This window comes from Ananas comosus, linkage group 12 (genome assembly GCF_001540865.1).
Source record: "Ananas comosus cultivar F153 linkage group 12, ASM154086v1, whole genome shotgun sequence".
NCBI lineage: Eukaryota > Viridiplantae > Streptophyta > Magnoliopsida > Poales > Bromeliaceae > Ananas > Ananas comosus.
In genome coordinates, this window is record NC_033632.1 from 8,689,420 (window position 1) to 8,711,668 (window position 22,249).

Sequence of the window (22,249 nt, forward strand, 5' to 3'; positions counted from 1 at the left end):
ATATGTTACAGAAAGTACATAACCAGGAAGCCTTCATGTAGGTACTAGGCCGAGTGCACAACCTGCGGTATGGAAACCTCGACTCCCTACTAAACTCGAAACTCCTCGTTGGAAACTCATAAAACCGAGCGCTCCACTTCTCTAACGCCTTGGCACTCTAAAGGATGCACTTCCACGAAACCTCGTTGGTGCTGCTCGCGCTCCGGTGAACCCTCAACCTCTCGCGTGATGCCCTCACGATAGGGGTAGAAAAAGTCTACCTCCGAACTCCATGAAATGAAAAACTCAAAGTGCCTGCTTTGAGGAAAAATCCTCCCCACTTACATTGTGTCATCTGGAAACGTTTAACGCTCCATGCTCACAAACTAACCACAAGACTCGAAAAGGTGTGAAATACCTCCCAGTATCTGTCACAAGGCTGGATACCAAGCTTAGGGCTCTTCACTCCAAATTTCGAATCGTGTTTTTGGGCTTTTCAGCTTAAAAAACAGTCGAGAGCCCATCGGAAGTCGTCCGGCACATGGCCATGTCCCAACTATCGACATGGCCATGTCCCAACTACCGACATGGCCATGCCCCGGCTACCACATGGCCATGTGTCCGTCAAAACTCGGTTGGGCTCCGAGCCCAAACCGCAAAAGCACCCTCCACATGACCATGCGCCCGGGCACATGGCCATGCGTCACTGTCTAAAGCTCGTCAAACTTGACATCCTCACAAAAACGTTAACACCGAGATATATAATCGTGGGGTGCGGGAGATCCCGAAGAAAACTCGACTAGCTCGTCCCCCTCTCCATCCCTTGGGAAGAAAGGGTAGGGTGAAACTAAACTAGAGGAAAGATGAACCCAAAATCTCCAAATTAGGGAAGAAACACGAAAATCACGTAAGAGGTGGTACTTACTTCGAACCTGGAACCTAAACTTCGAACTAACCCCCTTCTAGGAACTTCAAACTCCTAAAACTCGAACCTAACTTCGGAGATTTTCCAATCATCGTTCTAGAAAAGGAGATCTAAACTAAAAACTTCCAAAGAAACTCTACTTTGGGATCTTACACTAAAATCCCAACTAGAACCCGTAAAACTAAAATCCCGGAAAACTCGATTTAACTAACCTAATCTTAGAAGGTAATCTAGCCTAACCTTCCTTAGATCGAGAGAAAACTTCGAACGTACGGACGTCCAGCTGAGATCTCCTAGGGGCCCATGGCTCGAGCTTAAGCGGGATATCACTCAGCATAATGTTAAGTGACCGGCAGCAAAATGTTGCAGCACTGACCCTTTTGGGACCGCAATGGGTTGAATTAGCGGAACGTCGTGTAGGGGGAAAGCGGTCGACCGCATTATCGCTTCTTATATGTATGTATATATATATATGTATATATATGTATATATATGTATATATATATTATGAGTAGTAGTTGGGGATAAAATCTGAGATGAAGTGACATTGATATCTAAATAAGAATGATGTTGTTGCTGATCACAGTGCTCACCTCAATTAGGGTCAACCAGCTCCGGATGAGTGAGTTAGAGGCGTTTTAGTTTCAGTGCGTAATGTTTGCTGAACTTTGAGTCGCTCCCACACTTCCCACAGTGGCCGAAACTGCTTCGAAAGGTGAGCACCGCCTCCGGCATGCCGAGACCTGTCAGCGGGTGTCCCGGTTTGATTGAATGAGCATCGGTTTGCACTGTCGGGCCATAAAATCCCGAAAATCGCATGAAATAATGCGAATTCGTGTAATCGGGAGGGTTTTTGTGCATTTGTGCTAAGTGTGGTTGCTGTTGGCAGCGTGTGAGGACAGCGAGTAACCTCTGGACTGATTGTCCAAGGTCCCAGGCCTTTGCGGAGATCGAAAATGCTTTTCTGGTGCGTTTGTCGGCAAAATCCGCCGACGGAACGCGGGTTTGGTTCGGAATTCTTCCTACGGTGCTTCGTGATGAATTGTGTAGTCGCTGAGCCTTGTTGGCTGGTCACTCGCGTCATTTCGAGGGTTTGGAAATGACGGGTGAGCGACGGTGGATTTCGGTGTGGAAATTGACACTTCCGGGAACCCGGATCCAAACAATTATCCGACGATAGTTGTTTGGTTGTGTATTCTTGTGTTTGCTGCCAAGACATCCAATTTGATGCGTTTTGTGGCAGCGGGTGACTCGTAGCATGAGTCGGTGCATTCCGGGATAGTTAGTGGGTCCCGACGGAGTCCCGGTGCGATTTTCGGGACTTCCAGCGAGTTACGGTAGTCGGTTTTGGAAAACCGATCTCCGTGAGATTGTTTGTGGGGTTGTGATTTCAGTGTTGATTATTTGTTGGTTAGACACTAACCCGGTGGACCCTACTTAGGTCCAGTTGACGTTCTTTCGCAGTCAGGAGACAGGCACGACATTCGTACAGGTGGGTACTTCGGTCCGAAGTCGGTACAGTGGTGCACGCTCGATGATATCCTTCTATCCCTATTCTCCTATTATTACTATTGCGTAGTATAGTATATTGAGCCTTGCACCTTTACTCTACTCGCTGTTTGCACGATTAGTATCCTGAGTAGTAGTAGAGTAGTTCTATCTACTTGTGATAGATGTTGACCTAGTTGGTCGGTTGTTGCATTCAGTATCTGATGCCCTAGTTGGTCGGTTCTCGTACTTTGTATCAGTGACCTGGTTGGTCGGTTCTTGTATCTCGTATCTGTGACTTATTCGGTCAGTTCCATGGCTCCTATCGTTCGATGACCTTTGAGGTCGGTATACTTTGAGGGGTGGGATTGTCGGATAGTTGCCGATGGATGATTATAGTTTGCTCATATCCACTATTTGACAAGTTTGTGACCTAGTCAGCCAGTTCGTGACTCTTGTCGTTTCTTGTTATTTGATGACCTTTGAGGTCGGTGTACCCTGAGGGGTAGGATTGTCGGCTAGTGACTGGCGATAGTTCTGGACTATACACTCAGGTGACTTGTTGATCGATTCTTGCATATATATTTTAGTTGACCTATTGATCAGTACTTGCGTACTTTTGGGAGGATGTTGAGTTGCTCCATCCTAATTGACCTGGGGTGGTCGGTTCTTGTGCTTCCTTACAGTTGATGACCTATATGGTCGGTGAGCCCTGTAGGGCAGGATTGTCGGTTGGTTGCCGACGGTTGGCCTTTGAGCATATCAGCATTGATCGCCCTAGACTCGTACGCATTTCACGAACACCAGCGGTTTGACCACTGCAAGAGGCTGTTCTTTTTCGAAAAAGTAGTTGCAGGTGTCAACCCGTGAGCCCAAGAGGGGTTATATGCATGGTAAAGTAGCAGTGGTACTGTCAGGAGGTTTGTGGTGCGGACCTCCAGGGCACAGGCTTGAGGTTTGCGGTGCAGACCAACAGAACTTTGGTTTCAGATTCGGTATATTTGGACTTCTCGTCTGGTTGACGCATATAGCTATAGTAGCGGTTGTTGCATGTATATTTACAGTTCTTTCTTTATAGTTGTTTTGCTACTATAGTTTTGATATCCTTGTATGCTTTCAGTTCTTCGTTACAGTAGCGGTAGTTGTTCTTTTATATATATATATCTCAGTTGTTCATTATCGTTGCTACTCTATTTCACTTACCCATACTGCTATTTATCTCTTCCTGATCCGGTGAGTACTCCTCGCCTTCGTCGGCTTGCGGTACCCACTGGGAGGGGAGACATGTTTACATGTTCTCACCTCCCCCATCATTTTTCAGGTATTGCGGGCGATGAGGGGTGAGACGAGACGTGAGACACGTTCGTACCGGTCAATAGAGCTTCCGACCCGGTTTGTTTTGTTTAGTTGTTACCTTCGTTATTTCTGTTGTTATAACATAGACGTCTATATGGTTCAGTTTTGTTATTACTTTTGAATAATCGGGATTTCGTAATAAAAGATTTATGGTTTTGTAAACTGGAAATGGTTTCTACCCCTCGTGGTAGCGTGTTTTTAATGAAAAGGGTTTCCGTGTGGAAAATGATTTTGAAAAGGTTTTCTCGTGGCTTTCATAACTTAGTATTTCAAAATAAGTTTTCGGGTAGGAAACATTTCAACTGATAGTTGTGGATTTATATTCAAATCTCTGTATATGAACCTGTGGTGAATGGTGTATGGATATATGAATGTATGGTTATTTGTATGTTCAGTGGTAGTGGTTGTATCCTGTTTGTACTCTTGTACTTGTGCGACGCCGTGCAAATACAGTGGAGACTCTGTTCGTGTGCACAATGGACTCCCTGTATTTGTGGCGGATCTGGCATACCCTGGAGATCAGATTTTTTTTAAAAAAAATTCTAAACCTTTCCGCTGTGATTTGGAACTAAAAAGGACCCCGGGGCGTGACAGATTAAAGTGGTATCAGAGCAAAGTTACAACCACGACACCATTCACAGGTTGTTTTGAAAATAAATGAACTGAACCATTGGCTAGGTTGACATATAGGAAGACCTACGGTGTATAGACACGTGAGCGCGGGGTTTGGGCTGAGTCCCTTGTGAATGTTAAACAAAGTCAATGAACTGGTAAAATGTGTGGCATTAGGACTAGATGAACTAATTAACATCTAGAGTTGGATATGTCAATCTAGCATAAAGAGCTAGTTAAAGTGTGGCATTGTCAGTGTATCCTCTAAAGGAGGATCAGATCATACTCACATTAGTCTAATGCTCGAGGAAGGTCACTCCTCCTTCGGCAATGAGCTCCGGAGTGGTCATCAACTGGGTTGGCAGTGGAATTCTCCCCAGTAGACGATCCCGTCGGGCGATAGCTTGCGTCTCCCCGATATTAGGGATTTGGTTGGTGAGTTATTGTTAACCAAATGGTTAACCAGATTGATTGGGTAATGGTTATTAGTAGCATGCATTCATGTGTTGTATACTGTTCCTTTCAGTTTTGTACAAGCATTGTAGTAGTAACAGGTTATAGTTGGTTACTATCTGTTCCTTTCTTTACCTACATATGCCTGAATAAACCTAGTGGGTGAGTCAGCGAGATCGGCAGCCGAACCCACTGGAAACTTTCAGTAGTTCTCACCCCACTAACCATGCAGGTTCTAGCTCGCGCGGGGTGATCGAGGATCATGGTATGGACAGTGTTCCATAGATAGTGGATATCCATTGAGTATAGTTGTATCTTATTTATTTCATCTGTTTATAGTTGATGAAAGCAAATTTAAATTATTCATTTGAGAGATGGCAATGTATATATTGGAAGAATGAATGTAATAATTATGTAAGCTTTGTATTTGATTTAAAGTAATCAAGATACAATATATGAATGGTTTAGTTAGTTTACTTTCACTTGTGCTTGTGTTGCTTGCCCTCGTGCAAGCCATGTATATTGAAATTTTTTCTGGGCATTTCTTTATACATGTTTGTTGTTGTTGTTGTTGAGCCTTGGGCGAATAGAGGAGGTTCTGTTCGTTCGGCGTCTGTGTACGGGCCCGAACCGACCAAATTGGCGGGCTCGGGGCATGACACTTTTGGTTGCTATTCTGGGTTATGCATGCCTTTTCGGCGATCCAAGGCTGTCCCGATGCCTCCGGAGGTGAGCACGGTGATCGCTGGTCAATGCTGATCATAGTGCTCACCTCACTATGGATCAATGGTTCCCGAAGTTGCGTTTTCTGCGCAATTTTTCCCGAGTGCGCGCTGTTCGCTGAATGTTCACGTCGCTCCCACACTTTCCACAGTGGTGGGCCATGCTCCGAAGCATGAGCACGGCCTCCAACACGTCGATACATGTCAGCGGGAGTCTCGGCTATGCTCAAAATTCCTCGGTTTGAGCTGTCGGGCCGTAAAACCCTGAAAATCACATAAAATGATATGATTTTATGTAGTCACAGGGGCTTATATGCAATTTTACTTTTCGTGGTTACTGTTGGTAGTGTGTGCGAGCATCGGGTGACCTCTAGACTGGTTGTCCAATGCCCCAGGCCTTTTCGGAAATTGAATGTCGATTTTCGGTGCATTTTTCGGCGAAATCTGCCGACGAAACGCAGTTTTAATTCGGAATTCTTCCGACGGTGGGTTCTGGTATCGAAATTGACACTTCTGGGAACCCGGATCGGAACGATAATATGACGATAATCATTTCGATGTGAGGATATATGTTTGCTGCTAGGTTGCACCAATTATCGTGTTTTGTGGCAGCGAGTGACTCGTGGCACGAGTCGGTGAGTTCCGAGGTAGTTCGTGGGTCCTGGCGGAGTCCCGACGCAATTTTCGGGACTTTCGGCGAGTAACGGCAATCGGTTTTGGGAAACCGATTCCTGTGGGTTTACTAGTGGGGATTGTGAGCTAGTGGTTCTCATTCGTGGTTTGGATTCTAACCCAGTGGACCCTTCGTAGGTCCAGTTAACGTTCTTCCGCAGACGGGAGACAGGTGCCACGTACGTACAGGTGGGTACTTCGACCCGAAGTCAGTACAGTGGTGCACGCTCGGTGACATCTTCTTCTCTTTTCCTGTTATTACCCAGCATATGTATTTTGTTGAGCTTAGCACCTTTGTCATCCCTTTTATGCTCTACTTGGTTGTTTACATCTCTAGCATCATGAGTAGGAGTAGAGCAGGCTTATGATTCCATGTGAGATCGGTGATGTCACGCCCCAGATCCGACTGCTTGGATCTGAACCGCAACAACCGGCCATGAATTTAGAGAAAGAACCTCCGAAAACGGAAGACCTTAAATTGATCCAAAGCCACCATCTCAGTTAAAAACTAAATAATTTATTAATTAAAACGAAACTAAACAATAACTTCTAAATGTCCATATAATCAATCTCATGTCAAAATAAATCATATGTCCAAAATTTAAAATCTATCTAACGAGTTCTCGCCGGCCAATTATCTCACACACCCCGACTCTCGGTACCTGAAACAGTAGACAACAAAAGTAAGCGCAATGCTTAACAAGAAATCTACTTCAAGAATAACGATAATTTAAATTTGAAACCACAAAGGTCATAATTTAGAGCATCTCCACTCCGTCGCTCTAACCGCGAGAGCTACAATTACGCGCTGTTTCTCCTCGGAAACCGCATACCGGATAAATCCCTCTCCTCCGAGGAATCCGACCGCAACAATCATATCCAATAATAGAACATGATAATAATAATGTGCAAAATAAATAAACCATGTGTGTTAATAATAATTATAAAATCCACTCGGATGTATCAACAATTAGTAAACAGAACAGATAATAATTATGTCCCGAACCCACTGGGATCCGCATATTTTCTACCGTTTGCAGAAAGTAGCTATTTACTTTCCGCTATTAGTGCTCACAAATTCGTCAAGTTCTAAGATTGAGGTTTTATGGTTGTCTCAGCACCTACAACGATGAAAAGACCCAAATAAAATATATTTTCAAACAAGCCCTTTAACTATTAAAAATTCTGCAAAAATTATACATTAAATCAGGATAATTAGACCACACGATCTTATCCGTATTTTCAAGACGAGTCTTATAGCGCTTGAATCGCAAAATTCCGCCTTACGGACAAAAGTTATGCCTCTTTTACAGATCAGCCCCCAAAACCAAAACTGCTATTTACAGATTGGTCCCTGGCTGATCTTTTAAGCCATTATAAGCACCAAAATTTCGCTGCACCCGATCCAGCATCAGCAACGTGCACCAGAAGCTTTTCTGATTAAATATAATTCAACCGATAGAGGCAAAACACTCTAATTAACAACTTAATTACGTCTAATATCGTTACGATAAATTGAAACCTAAATATAAAAATAAATCATGCAAAAATTAACGTGGTCCACCGTGAACCGGGTCTAGCCAGATCTAAAATAATCCCATCACCTCTCTTCTTCTTCCCAACTCAAAGAAAGAAGCTCTCTCATACCCCTCTCATGGCCAACCATGGTTACCCCATAGGGGGTTCACCCCAACCCACCCGTAGGTGGCCGACGACCACTCCGGCGACGGCGGCGGTGGTACAACGAGGAGAGAGGATAAGATTGGGAGATAGAAGAAGAAAGAGAAGAGAGAAAAAAATGAGAAAACTAATTATTGGAGACTCACCTCGCTCTCGTTCTTTTTCTCTCCCCCACGATTGTCGGATCTTGCTCCCACCGGCGGCCACGCTTGCACAAAGAATCCGGCAACAATATTTATTATTATAATATTTTTGGCCGTACACCCTCCCTAAATTACCTATTTATAGGTGATTAATTAGGGCTAAATCTCAATCCTACTCTAACTAGTATTAGAGTATAATTAATCCGAAAATCAAATCCAACCAAATCTACTTAATCCGACGGTACAAATAAATCAAAAATATTTAATAACGGGTTTATCACAAAACTACAATCATGGCCACATATTTAAATTCTAATTTAAATTAATTAGATACGGGTATTAGAGGTGACCTGGACGGTCGATTCTTGTATCTCGTTCTACAACCTATTCGGTCGGTTCATTGTATCTGCTATTGTGATCTACTTGGTCGGTTCGACTACTTGACGACCTATACGGTCGACATACCCTGAGGGGTAGGATTATTGGCTAGTTGTCGAAGGTTGGCTATTGAGCATTCTTACATAACTTGACTTTGTAGTTAGTCACTCAACAGTTACCCCCATTTCATATGGTCATTATCTAGTAGTAGAGTGACATTCCTGATGATTGAGTCATCCATGACATGTTTTAGTAGATAACCTTAATAATGGCGACTTTATAGTTAGTGACACTCATATTCATACCTGATATGCTTTGGCATTAGTTGACTATAGCTTGTACGGCACTGAAGGAGTCTTAGACAGGATTACTAACCCGGGTACTTCAGTTGCCAGCTCAGTGGGAGGTGAGGTGTCATAGACAGGATATGCCACCCTGAGTTTTCACCCCTAGACTTAATATACGCCGCGCTTAGACAGAGTTAGCGACTTTGGGTGCGGGTTGATGTTTCCCTCCGGAGTGGTACTTGATTTGCCATCCTTGAGACCTATGGGCGAGCTTAGGCCAAGTCTTCATGACAGGCCACAAGGATTTGGTATATCTTGGACTTCTCGTATGTCTAGTTGATGCATACTTACACTCTGTTTTGTATTACAGTAGCGGCTGGTTATATTCCTCTATACTGTTGTTTACCCCTGCATCATTGCTGCTGTAGTTATGATATTCATGTATGCATTCTGTTATACTTTACAGTAGCGGGAGTTATATGTTCTATTACTGTTCTCTTTTCTTCCGGTGTTATAGCTACTGTATTTGTAATATCTACTTATGACTTTGATGCTCTCTTTCTGCCGGTGAGTACTCCTCGCCTTCGTCGGCTTGCGGTACACACTGGGAGGGGAGACATGTGTACATGTTCTCACCCCCCACCTCCTTTCATGTGACATTGCTGGTCCGAGTTGGGACACTGCGTGAGGCGCGTATTTAGTTGTCGATAGAGCTTCCGACCCAGTTGGTTTGGTTTAGTTTCTAACCTTACTTTCCCAAAATAATTAAATGACATAGACATGTTATGGTTCAGTTGGATTTACTTTATTTGGATTCACGTAGTTTTCTGAAATTAATAAAGCAATTATGGTTTTCATATGAGATTATGAAAATGGTTTTCTACCCCTCGTGGTAGCGTGTTTTTTTAAAGAAAAGGTTTCCGTATGGGAAACGATTTTAAAAAGGGTTTTCTTAGTTTCCATGACTCTAAGTGTTTCAAAATGAGTTTCCGGGTAGGAAGTGTTTTAAACTGATAGATGTGGATCTATGATTATCTGTGTTGGAATGAATCGAAATTGTGATGTGGTAAATGTATGTGGATGTTCATACTGTTGTGTTTGTATCTTGTACTTGTGCAACGCCGTGCAAATACAGGGGAGACTCTGTCCGTGTGAACAGTGGATTTCCTGTATTTGTGGTGGATCTAACACACTCTGGGGCCAAGGTTTAGAAAAACGAAAAAATTTGAGCACTTCCGTATTGGCATTTAAATCCAAAGAGGGACCCCCGAGGCGTGACAAACTTCTAAACCCTAAATCCTAATCCTAACCGTAAACCCTTTATTTTTATAAATGCAACTAAAAATAAAATATACCAGCAGTGTTCTAAAACAGAATGAATCAGCTAGTCGGTGATGAAGTCCGCAGCACACAAAGACAAACCGAAGCTGAAACCCTAAACCCTCAAAATATAAATTTTATATTAAATAAAAATTTGAGAAAAAAAGATTATAGGAATTAAAATAATCCCCTATTTGATTGAGTCCTCTGTTTGGGTTGTGGTCGATAGCTCCGAAATCATTCCCAATTTAGGGCGCCCACGAGCGAATGAACGAGTGACAGGTACTAGGATGGACAGGGGAGCGGTGTGGAGCGTCGTATAAGCGATTGAGAGGGGACCTCCTACCATTGGAGAGAGGCGAGGGCGATAGACAGCTTCGAGACGGCTTGGAACAGGAGCTTCTATCGAGCGCAACAAAGTGTGGAACGAGGGCCCTCCCTGCTGACCTTCTGCCCGATAGACGGAGCTGCGAGTGAGAGAGAGAGAGAGAGAGAGGAGAGCGCGAGAGCGAGAGAGAGGCGAGGACGCGAGAGAGAGGCGAGGGCGCGAGAGAGAGCGAGAGTGATACTTCGGTGCGAGAGACAGAGAAAGAGAGAGTAGGAGGGTTCGATTTAGGAAAAGAAGGGTGAGCTTATACCCTACTTTAGTCAAGATTTAATTTCAGCCGTTGGATCGAAAGTTGTAGGATGTACACCCCCAAGGGGGTGTCCAGGTAGACTTTCCCATAATATATATTATATTTTACAAATATAATTAAGAATATATCCATCATACCCGCAATAAAACGTAGGTACATCGCTAGTACTATCTATGGCGGTTTCGCCACTGCGCTATACATGTACCACGTGACCTCCGTCCTTCGAGAAATTATTGCATGCATATATTAAAGAATATAAGGAATCCTAATTACGTGGTTTTTTAGATCGGATCTTGAATTTTAAAATCAAATTTGTTTGATTTTTTTCTGCTACGATTTTATCAAACGCAAATTTTCTAGCAGCGATTCCATTCCCTGACACCTAATGAAAGTGTCAATTCCATGACTTGTCGACTTATGGCTACATTGTAACGACCCAGCCCACTAGCAACAATAACTCGTTGGGCCCAACCATCGGCCCAAAATGCTTAAGCTCAGTTATTATTAGTAGTGTCTAAGTCTCTTATATACCAAATCACATCCCCATTCATATCAGATGTGGGATTATTAGGGTGTGACATACATGCAGCGATTCCACTACCTATTGCCAAGATGAAACCGGCGATTCCACATATGATTTACTCAGGATACAGTCGAATGACATGATTAGGATAATGAAATTTCACTACAAGAAAATTGATTTTTTGTGGCGAACAAAATCGCCATAAAAATATAATAATTCGCCACAAAATTAATTTTGTGGCGAAACTAATTTCGCTATAGGGTCGCCACAGTAGGACAGCTACAAAAGGTTACGGTGGCCAAAACAATTTCACTACATAAAACACATACTTTTTGTGGCAATTTTATTGGACACAATTGTTTCCCAATTCTCCGCAGTAAAGAATTAGATGACCATAAATATGTAGAGTAATAATAAGAAAATATATGATATTTTGAAAGCAAAATAGTTTCGGCCACAAATAGTAACAGGGTAAATTGCATTGTTACCCCTAAACTTTTGGCGAAGTTTCACTTTACCCCTCGAACTCCTAAAATGGACATCTTGTCACGCCCCGGATTACTCGTTTCCTCGGGCACGCTAACAGACCCGCCGTATACATAGAAATTTTTTCTGTATACGAAGCGAAACAGTAACAGTACCTGTAATCATACAATACTACAAACAGTAGTATAGAGCTGCTAGAAAACTAAACCATATATAAAAATAGTGGTTCAATACATACATATCATCTTGGATACACAAATACTCGCTCTAGCGAGATACAACATCTGTATGTAAAGGACTAAAAACTACAACTACCTGTAGCTGGTACTCCTCTAGCTCTGCGACTCGTCTGGAAGGGCTCTAACTCGCAACGCCCTTGCCACGATCAGTCTCGGTAGAAGCAGCAGCCGAAACAGCAGGCTCTGCAAAAACAGGGGTAACAACTAGGCATGAGAACTACTGCAAAAGAAGTAGTTCTTAGTGGGTACCGCCCTCAAACTCATTGGTTCACCCACCAAGTCTACGGATAAAAGCTCAAAGATAGCAAAGAAAGCTGGAATAAATCTACAGATATAAGCTACTATTCTATCATAATCCAACACTACTATCTGTAGAACGATGTCATCTCAGACCCAATCTCACTAAGGACTATAAACCATACTTAGTTAATTCGCGAATTATTTGCGAATTTTTGAAAAACCGAATAAAATGCCCGTTTTCGAATTTTTCCCAAAAATTCGAAAAAATTCGCGTATTTTTGGGTAAAAATATTTATTCGCGAATTAAACGCGATTCGTGAATAATTCGCCCCAAAAAAACGGCCCGGTTGCTGCGGGCCTGCGACGCGGACTTGCGGGCCTCGCGGGTGGCCCAAAACAGGAACCTTCGCGGACGCGGATGCGGACTTTCCGAGAACCTTCACGGTTCGCCTCTTCGCCTTGTCGCCCAAAAGGCCAAAAAAAACAAAAAAAAAAAAAAACCTTTCTGAAAAGATCGGCCCTTCCCATGAGTCTCACCACCCCCACCCTTCCCAAAAAAAGGGTTTGCCCTAACTTCTCACCCCTGCGGCGGTGCGGCCTTGCCACCGACCCCTACGGCGGTGCAGCCCTGCCACCGACCCCTGCGGCGGTCGTGGTCCCTTCCCCTCCCCCTTTTCCCTTCCGGCCGCTTGCCGAACGCCCTCGAAAGCCCTCCTCTTCAGATATCGAAGATCGAAGCCCTCCTCGTCGCCTCTTCCTCTTCCGCTTCTGCTATCCAACGATCGATCAGTAATCAGGTGGTTCTTTACAAAGCAAAAGTTGGAAGCTTTTAGTCCATCTGATGGATACATTTTTATACACAAATGGCTCGAATGCTTAAATTGAATGTGTCCATTCTCTGTTATGCACAAAGAAGACCCAAAAATAGAGCTAAATAATCTTAATTAACTTAGGAACCAGGAACTCTTGTATTATACCTAATCTATTTCATGAATGTGTCCATTCTCTGTTTATTTTTTTTTTTACATAATTTTGTAGTTCTTTTGTTCTTATATTCTTAAAAAATATGAGTATTTATACTAATAGCATAAATCTTGAGAGGAAAAAAATTTAATTTAATAGCCGAATCTTTTATCTCGAATTTTTAATTGGTGAACGTATAATATCCATATAAATCACGTATCCGAATAATTGGTGAACCCGTTTTTTAGCCGATTTTTTTAACGAATTTAAAAATTAGAAGGCGAACTTTATGCGAATTATACCCGTACCGAATTTTTGCCAAATCCGAATTAACTAACTATGCTATAAACATACCCGTCCCAGGGACTGTGAACACACTCGTCCCGACCGGTTGCAACTATACAGCTACCTCCACACTAAGCAGTCCGTGGAGAGCAAGTCCAACCTGCACGAACGACACCAACGCAAACACACAGCGCCCGTCTCCGGAGTGGCACTCGTGGGAGCTACCCAACCGAGTATGCAAGCGTATCTCTGTCGAGCTCAATCAGGCTCTCACAAGCCAAAGTCTAGTAAACAGGGTCTAACAGGTCAAACAGCCCAACTCACGTGCTCTCGGCACAATCTGATGCCAAGACAGCAATCTGGGTCCACCGTCAACCCCGACGGCACCCGACAGTCTGAAATAGCCTAGACTCTGCTGTAAAAATAAGCTCGGCATCCCAGCACGAGCGTAAATGCATTCTAAGCTACCATGGGTATCCACCGCTCTGAAACTGCGGTGGTACAACAAACCACGTCTCCTAGAGCTAAATCAGGTAGTTTAAACATATGATGGGTTAAACTCGCTGGTTTTCTCCTAAGTCAAGCCCAAGTCCAACATGTATTATTTATCTAACTTACTACAGTATACTCCAAATTCAGATTTCATTCAACATGCTAATCAATGAATTCGAGCTAAAACAAGATATACCAATGCTGAATTTATACATGTCGACTATGCATATGCTTAGGAGACAAAATCGATGATTTACCCACCTCAAGCGCTAATCCACGGCAGTGAGGAGGTCACGAAAACACAGGGACTATCTGCCGAAATCACCACAAGACCAGTAGCAATCCTTCTCAAAGATCTGAACATCAAACACCAACAATCCATCAATAAACCAATAATTCAGCACTTAAGCTTTAAAATCTCTCAACTCCAATGTCAACTTCACCTTCCAATTGTCAAATCTGGTAAAGTAATGATCCAAATCCAATGGAGAGTGATAGCACACAAGGCTCAGGTCACACTTCCAGTTCCCTTTAAAGATTGCATCATAATTCCAAGAAAAACTCAAAATCAGGTCCAATCCACCAGCAGCAAAGAGAAACACGAAAATGACCAGGCTAACCTCAATCAAATTCTGCCAAATTGGGTTCCACGGATTCCTCTTGAAGTCTAGAATCCATCAAATCAAGTTTCACCGCAATCCGACCTTCCTACGTTGCACACGAGTCAAAACGCCGAAGGTCGCTGCTAGAAATCTGCAGAATCAGCAATCCTCAAGCTTGGAATTGTGGAATTGGAGCAATTTGAGGGACTATGATGCAATTTGAGGCTTCTCTGTGAAGAACAAGTGAAAAGAGCTCACTGTGGTTGAACAATATCTATTTATAGGGTGTTAGAGTGGTCCAAAAAATCTCAGGAACAACAGCTGCAAACCTATAGTTCTGCAAAAACGGGCACTTACGGGCGCCCGAAAGCATGTTTTGGGCGTCCGAAACCTCCAGGCTACACAATTGTTCCACTTCGGATCCTCCGCCCATGGTGTGCTGCGCCCATATCCGGCTCCGGCGGACCTCACCTACCACCAGCCACACGCCAGTGCAAACGATACTCACGAGGTGAAATTTTCGGACCCACAACCGGGCGCCCGAAACATGGATCCGAATTGGCTTCCAGTTCTGTTCAGTTCTGCCCTCAACTTCTGGGCGACCCAAACCCTGTTCTGGGCGCCCAAATCTTGCAAAACTCCAATTTTGCTTATTTGAGTGCGCCTAGTCCATTTCTGCATCCATTTCGTGCAGAAATGACTTCGACTCAGTCCGACACTCTCCAGATGTGTCGACCAGTCACTAATACTGTAGCCAATCCTATCCAAACCTCAGGAACGCTACACATCTAATACCCTAAACTCTAATATTTCATTCATGTTACCCCTTCCGTCAATTTTTCGTCAAACTCCGTTAACCGAAAACTGACGGAATGGGTAAAACGAATGAAATATTAGAGTTTAGGGTGTTAGATGTCTATTTTAGGAGTTTGGGGGTTTAAGTAAAACTAGCCAAAAGTTCAGGAGGTATGTCACGTCCCGATTTTAAAAGACTTTTTATAATGAAGACAATCTTTGAAATCAGAGTTGTGGAAAAACGTGCCATTTTTTTTTATTCAACCTGGCCCACGTGACGTACATACCCGCTACAAATACAAAGTTCCTCTAGCCGCTCGGACAGAGTCTTCTTTGTATTTGCATGGCGTACCAACAATAACATCAGGATTACAACAACAACCTACATTTACCAATCTACAAGCATGTCACGCCCCGAGCCCGCCTCTTTGGTCGGTTTCGAGCACGCCAACAGACCGCCGAACGGACAGGGTTTTCCCTGTATCGCGGACAGAGTCTCCCCTGTACGTTCAAGGCGTCGCAATCAATACAATGTATGAAGTTCCAACTAGGAACACATTTCAACCAAAGATTGCATAAGGAAATATCAAAAACATAAATCTACTTGCTATTACAAGCATTCATCTCACATATTACATTTTACATCATATTATACATTCTTTGATTCATACATCCAGATACAATCAAGTTCTTGCAATTATTACATTCTTGGTTCTTTTCATTTTTATACCCCTAAGTAGCCGACTCGGGATACTGCTATCTGGTCTCGGTGGTAGGGTGCTAACTACGGAGCTACGCCCTTGCCTCGCGTAGCCGCGCCGCTCACATGCGAACCTGTAACAGCCCAAAATAACGTGGGGTGAGAACCAACTTCATGGTTCCCAGTGGGTACGGCCACCCAAGGGAAAAGCTCGACCAATAGGTCCGAGGAGGCATTGCAATCATGTTAGTCCAAAAATATCTACAGATATATATATCATCATGTAATTATGCAACTAACAGATAACATGCCTCACAAATATGCAATATGCAAATCATACAACTCATGAAAGTAGATTTATTGATTCTACTCTTTATTCTTAACCATTCTTTACTCTTAGCGAATCTTTATTGCTAATCATTCCTCACTTATTAGCTATTCTTAGTTCTTAGCCATGCTTTATTGATTGCTATTCCTTAGCATAATCATATTTTACTCATTAGCTGTTCTTTACTCTTTACTAAGGGTACTCACACCTTAGCCATATTTAGCTCATTTTTCATCTTTTCCTAAGGTTACTTTACCTTAGCCAATTATACCACTCGACTCGGTCTTGAGTCAATCAATTGCGGATAGTCCGCGCTCAATCAGGCTCGAGGTGAAGGAACTATCACATGCACCTGAGCCTTAAATCCTCTCGACTGTAGGTCTGCCACGGGGTGAGGAATGCCATCGAACCCCGGACCACAAATCTCTCGAGCTCTAGCTCATGGCATACCGGGCAAGGAGAACCAACATACCCGTTGAATCACTGTCGCGCGAGGAGAACCAACATACCCACAGTAATGATTCTCATTAGCCATCTCTTTTACCGGGCGAGGAGAACCAACATACCCGTTGAATCACTGTCGGGCGAGGAGAACCAACATACCCACAGTTATGATTCTCATTAGCCATCTCTTTTACCGGGCGAGGAGAACCAACATACCCGTTGAATCATTGTCGGGCGAGGAGAACCAACATACCCACAGTCTCGATTCACTTGCGCTCTGTCGCAAGCCTTATCCGCTGCACTAGCAGCCTTCATTCTTAGGGATTCCAGAATCCATTTCTCATTTCCCAAGGATTGGTCTTAAACCTATGGAATTGACCTATCTAGGTCCAAGCCTTTACTCAACCTAAGTTAATACTTTAGGTTCGTTGCTTTCATACTCATAGTCTAGGTTGTTAACACTAGGTCCATTATTCTTTTCTACCTAGGTTCACTTGACTCTAGGTTCTTTACCTTTATTTCACAACCTATGTTCTCTAACATTAGGTTTAATGCCTTTCTCGTTAACCTATGTTCATTAACACTAGGTTCATTATCACTCTTGTTCAACCTATGTCCTTGACGCTAGGTTCAATTCTTAACCTATTTCAATGACACTAGGTTTCTTTGCCACTCATCATCCTAGTTATTTATACTTAGGATTCTCAATTGACATGTCACTCGATGTTCTTACTTTACAATGTCAAGTTCTTTACTCTACTTAGAGTTCATTAATCTTAGTTCACATTCATATCTAGGCATATATCTTATGCATTCATCATTAGCATTTCCATAACATGCCAACATGCATTTTCTTAACATTCCTACATTATGTTAATACGTATTCTTCTAGCATTTAACATATGCATTCTTGACTAGCATATACTCTATGCATTCATTTGACATCTAGCTCATGTAAATTAAGATCAACTCATGCATTTACTTAGCATTCTTTCAGTAGGTCAACACGCATTCCATTTAGTATTTCTATATCAAATCATATGCGTTCATTAAGCATTTCTATAACATGTAACATGCATTCTCATTAGCATTTCTACTTTATGTCATTAGCATGCATCAATATGAAACCACACTATTCTTAGACATAGAGGCGACCTAGTCACTTCGGTAAACACAACTCACCTCTTAACGCGTTCCGATTGCTTGTCGACACTTGCAATCGGCCTCCCGCGGCACCCGTTGCCCAGTTTGGCCCGAACTCTTGCGCGACCATCCGAACGGCCACCAATCCAAAATCCGGGAATTGCTCTATACTTATCTTGATGCCAAGATGCTCCGGATCCGTTTTCGTGATTTTTAGACGTTTATTCCGTGTGCTGCGGCTATCTATATGAAAAATAACGTTTTCGTCGATAACTTCGCGTAAACTCTTCGTATCGTCGAACCGAGTGCACCAACGCATTTGTTATACTCCCAATTAGGTTTGTATAGGGTCAATTTAGATCAAAACCAAACATTTACAAAAACCCCCTTTTTGGAGCCCTAGCATTCAACTATTGCAAAATGCCCTATTTCATCTCATGATTCCAGCATATATCATCTATTTGGCATGCTAGGAGTACATAAAATCTAATTCTAGAACATATAAACCAAGTTCTAGAAATATATCATTGTTAAGCATCAAAGCTTACCTCAACAAACTCCTCCAATGGTGAGGAAGAAGATGAGAAAAAGAAGCTCCTTCTTCTTAGCTTCCTTCTCCTCCTTTTTCTTCTCCTTCTCCTTCTTCTTTTTCTCCTTCTTTTCTTCTCCTTTCCTTCTTAGAGAGAGAGAGAGAGGGAGGGTCTTTGGGGTGATATGGTGAGGGAAAGGGAGAGAGAGAGGTTCTAATCCTCTGTATACTCATAACCCATGCACAAAATGCCAATAAGTCCCTCAACAAGTCTCTTCTTGCAATAGCCCGAACTGGGCATTTTCGGGTCTCTGGGACCGGTCCCAGGCAGTGACAGACCGGTCCTCGAAGGACCAAAGTTCCAGACTTAGCCAATTTTTCAGCATTTTCAGCATTCGTCCGTTTTCACTCCGTTTTCGCTCGTTTTACCTCCGATCATTTCAAATCAAACCGAGACTCTCCAAACATATTTTCGAACATGTTTTTATCATCTTTTCATCCACGCTAATGCCGAATTTAGTCCACGGTCCAACATAGCTTTTCAGGTTCCGTTTCCGCACCCTATGTGCACCGAAGCACCCGAATGCTCCCGAACTTCGCCGGAATGATTCCAATGGCTTTCTAAGCTAACATACATCGTAACTTCATGAATTAGAAGTTCGGCATATTACAAAGCAATTCATGCGTTGTTGTTGATACTCAATTGAACCAAACTACTACAAGCAAATCAAACCCAATTTGGTGCTGCCATATTGGTACGCAAACCTCAAGCATTGCCTGTCATAGAGCAGACATTGACTTTGATTCATGCGTCCACCGACGACCTATCCGGATACGTACACCCCCTGGTTGGTGGCCAAACCAACCGGTGTCTAGAATATATAGTGCTGTGACTAAATCATGCTGATATGCTCAATACGAAAATCGGTGGAGAACTGGTGCCTTGGCCGAAGCCAGATACAAGGGCGTACAACGCCGAACCACGATCAACTAGATCGAAACACACGACAAAGGAGTCGATATGTTGCCTGGACCCAAGGTCCACAGATATACCATAAATGCAAGCCTACTCTACATGTCTACTAACAACTATCATTATGCAAGCAACAAGTATAGATGAATGAACAAAAGCAACTAACATGTAGAGACCAAAGTACTGATATACAAGAGCAAGGAAGAGGAAAGCGAAACGATCTCACCGACTACCAGCTCGAAGCACCCACCTGTACTAATGTCGCGCTTGTCTCCAAACTGTACATAATCGTCAACCGGACCTACAAAGGTCCACCGGGTCAGTATCCAACCCACAAATCCAAAATACACGATTCACGAACCCAACACAAATCCCCGAAATCGGTTTTCCAAAACCGATCACCGTAACTCGCCGGAAGTCCCGAAAATCACACCGGGACACCGTCGGGACCCATTAAGTGTCCCGAAACTCACCTACTCATGCCACGAGTCACCCGCTGCCACAAAACACATTGATTTGGATGTCTTGGCAGCAAACGCAAGATTACACAACTAAACAATTATCGCCGGATAATTGTTCAAATTTGGGTTCCCGGAAGTGTCAATTTCGACACCGGAATCTAGCGTCGCTCACCCGTCATATCCGAACCCACAATATGACGATGATGACAAGCCGACAAGGCTCAACGACATAATTAAGGGCAAACAAACACTGTCGGATGAAATCCGAAACGAAACCACGTTCCGCCAGCTAATTTCACTAAAAAACGCACCGAAATCGCTATTCGATTTCCGCGACAGCTATCGGACCTAGGACAATAAGTCAGAAGGTCACCACACACACATACGTACTGCCCATAGTAGCCACAAGATGCACAATTGCATAAAAATCCCTACATTTACATAAAATCCTATTATTTTATGTAAATCAGCTGATTTTGTGGCTCGTTAACGCAAACCGAGAACTTTCAAGGTCCGCCGAGACACGTACTGACAGGTCTCGATGTGTCGGAGTCCGTGCTCATGATCCGGAGTACAACGGCTCACTGTGGGAGGCGTAGGACCGAGCCGAACATTCAGCGAACAGCGCGCACTCAGGAAAAACTGCACCGAAAATATAGTTTCGGCAACCGTTGATCCTAAGTGAGGTGAGCACTGTGATCGGCACTGACCAACGATCACCGTGCTCACCTCCGGAGGCATCGGGAGAGCCTCGGATCACCGAAAAAGCAAGCACAAACTAGAACTGTAATACACTGAACTTGAGCAAATTGTGAAGTTCGAGTGTGAGGAATGAGGAATGGTATGTGGATCTACCCTACATATTCTAAAGGGCTTGGACAAGTTTTTGTACAAGTTAGAGAGTGATTGGATGGCCAAAAGTAAGAAAGTGCATTGATTTGGCGAAATCAGTATTTTTCTGCATGGTGTACCGGTACAGCCATCATTGTGTACCGGTACACAGTGGCAGAAACGTGGCAGCGGGGTTAATTTGGTAATTTCACGCCTTATGCTTATCTTCTTGACCCCAGCTCGACTCAGGTGCTTAGTGGAGGTTGCTGGAGCTCAGAGCATGCTGCTTCCACCTTCTCCACTTTCTCTCTCTAGGGTTTTTCTCTCTCTACGTCGAAATCGCCGATTTCGCTCGTTTTCGTCGCCGCGCTTGTTCTTCGCTGTTTACGAGTGTCGCAGACCTTACGTGGACGTATAAGAGAGTGTTTTGGAAGGCTTTTCGCAGCTCTGAACCAGTAGTTTACTGGTTGGAAGCTTGAGAAGGTAATCGACTCAATTATTCCGTAATCGAGGTTCTATTAGTCGATTAGTTTGTTGATTTTGGATTTTTGTTGTTCCAGCTGAGAGAAAAGAGGTTTTGCTACTGTAACAGGGTCGGATATTATAGCTTAGCTTAGTTGGGACTAAGTTTATGTTCTAAGAAGGTAACCTACTTCTTTTCTTCATTGTTTGGGCACAAATTCGACGATAAAAGGGCTGATTTTGGGATCGTTGTTCGCAGCAGGTTTCCGAATTAAATTGAGCTTAATTGGTGACCTTGGGGACTGGTTTAGAAAGTGTTCTAACCTGAGGTAAGCAGGAATTTCAGTTGGAAAACTACTTTCGCAAGAATTCAGCCATAATAGCTTTTATACAAGTATATTGACGCCGTTTTGATGTTGTTCGCAGCGAGAGTGAGATCAAGCCTTGGATCATCTTTAGCTGACTTGTGAGGGCTCTTGGAGGCTTAACTTGAAGTATTAAACTAGCCCAAAACCGGGATTCAAGCTATTACTTTGTACTAAGTGCGAATTATGCCAGAATTGGACATTTCGGTTGTAGTATTGATGCGATTTTCGTGCTTTGTTTCTAGCAGGGTTGAGGACTAGCGGAGCTGATTTCGGGACTCTTGTGTACTGAATTTGAGTCTAGTAATAGGTGGGTTTGACCTAACCAGAGCAAGTGAAGCTCCCCTATGTTCTATATGTTATTATAGAAGTGGTCTAGTTGTGTGCTTTTGTGGTTGATATAGGACTTGAAACTCGTCACTATACTATAATGTTTGATACATAATTGAAATGAAATCTCTATGAAGTAGAGAACACTCATGCATAAAGTATTTATGTTTATGTTTAATTCAGTTGAATAACTAAGGGACAAGTTAATATGTTCCTATAAAGAAGAGAACAATCACTACACCAAAAGAGACTTTTTGTGGCAATTATTTAGCGGTGATTATCAAACGGCCGCTATTATTATTATTTTATTACACCTTTAGCGACAATTATTTTTAAATATATAATTTCAACCTACTAATATTTATATATTAAATAAATATAAATATAATAATCCTAACTCAACCT

The 22,249-nt window shown here is 43.0% G+C and overlaps 1 protein-coding gene across 1 annotated transcript in view; it reads left to right on the top strand.

The window, feature by feature from the left end:
• LOC109717972 overlaps window positions 544-22,249 on the top strand; it is a 28,316-nt gene continuing 6,610 nt past the window's right edge. The window contains exons 1-2 of the mRNA XM_020243939.1: window positions 544-687; window positions 1,794-1,871. Coding sequence (XP_020099528.1) covers window positions 544-687; window positions 1,794-1,871 — 222 coding nt within the window. The remainder of the gene's footprint in view (window positions 688-1,793; window positions 1,872-22,249) is intronic.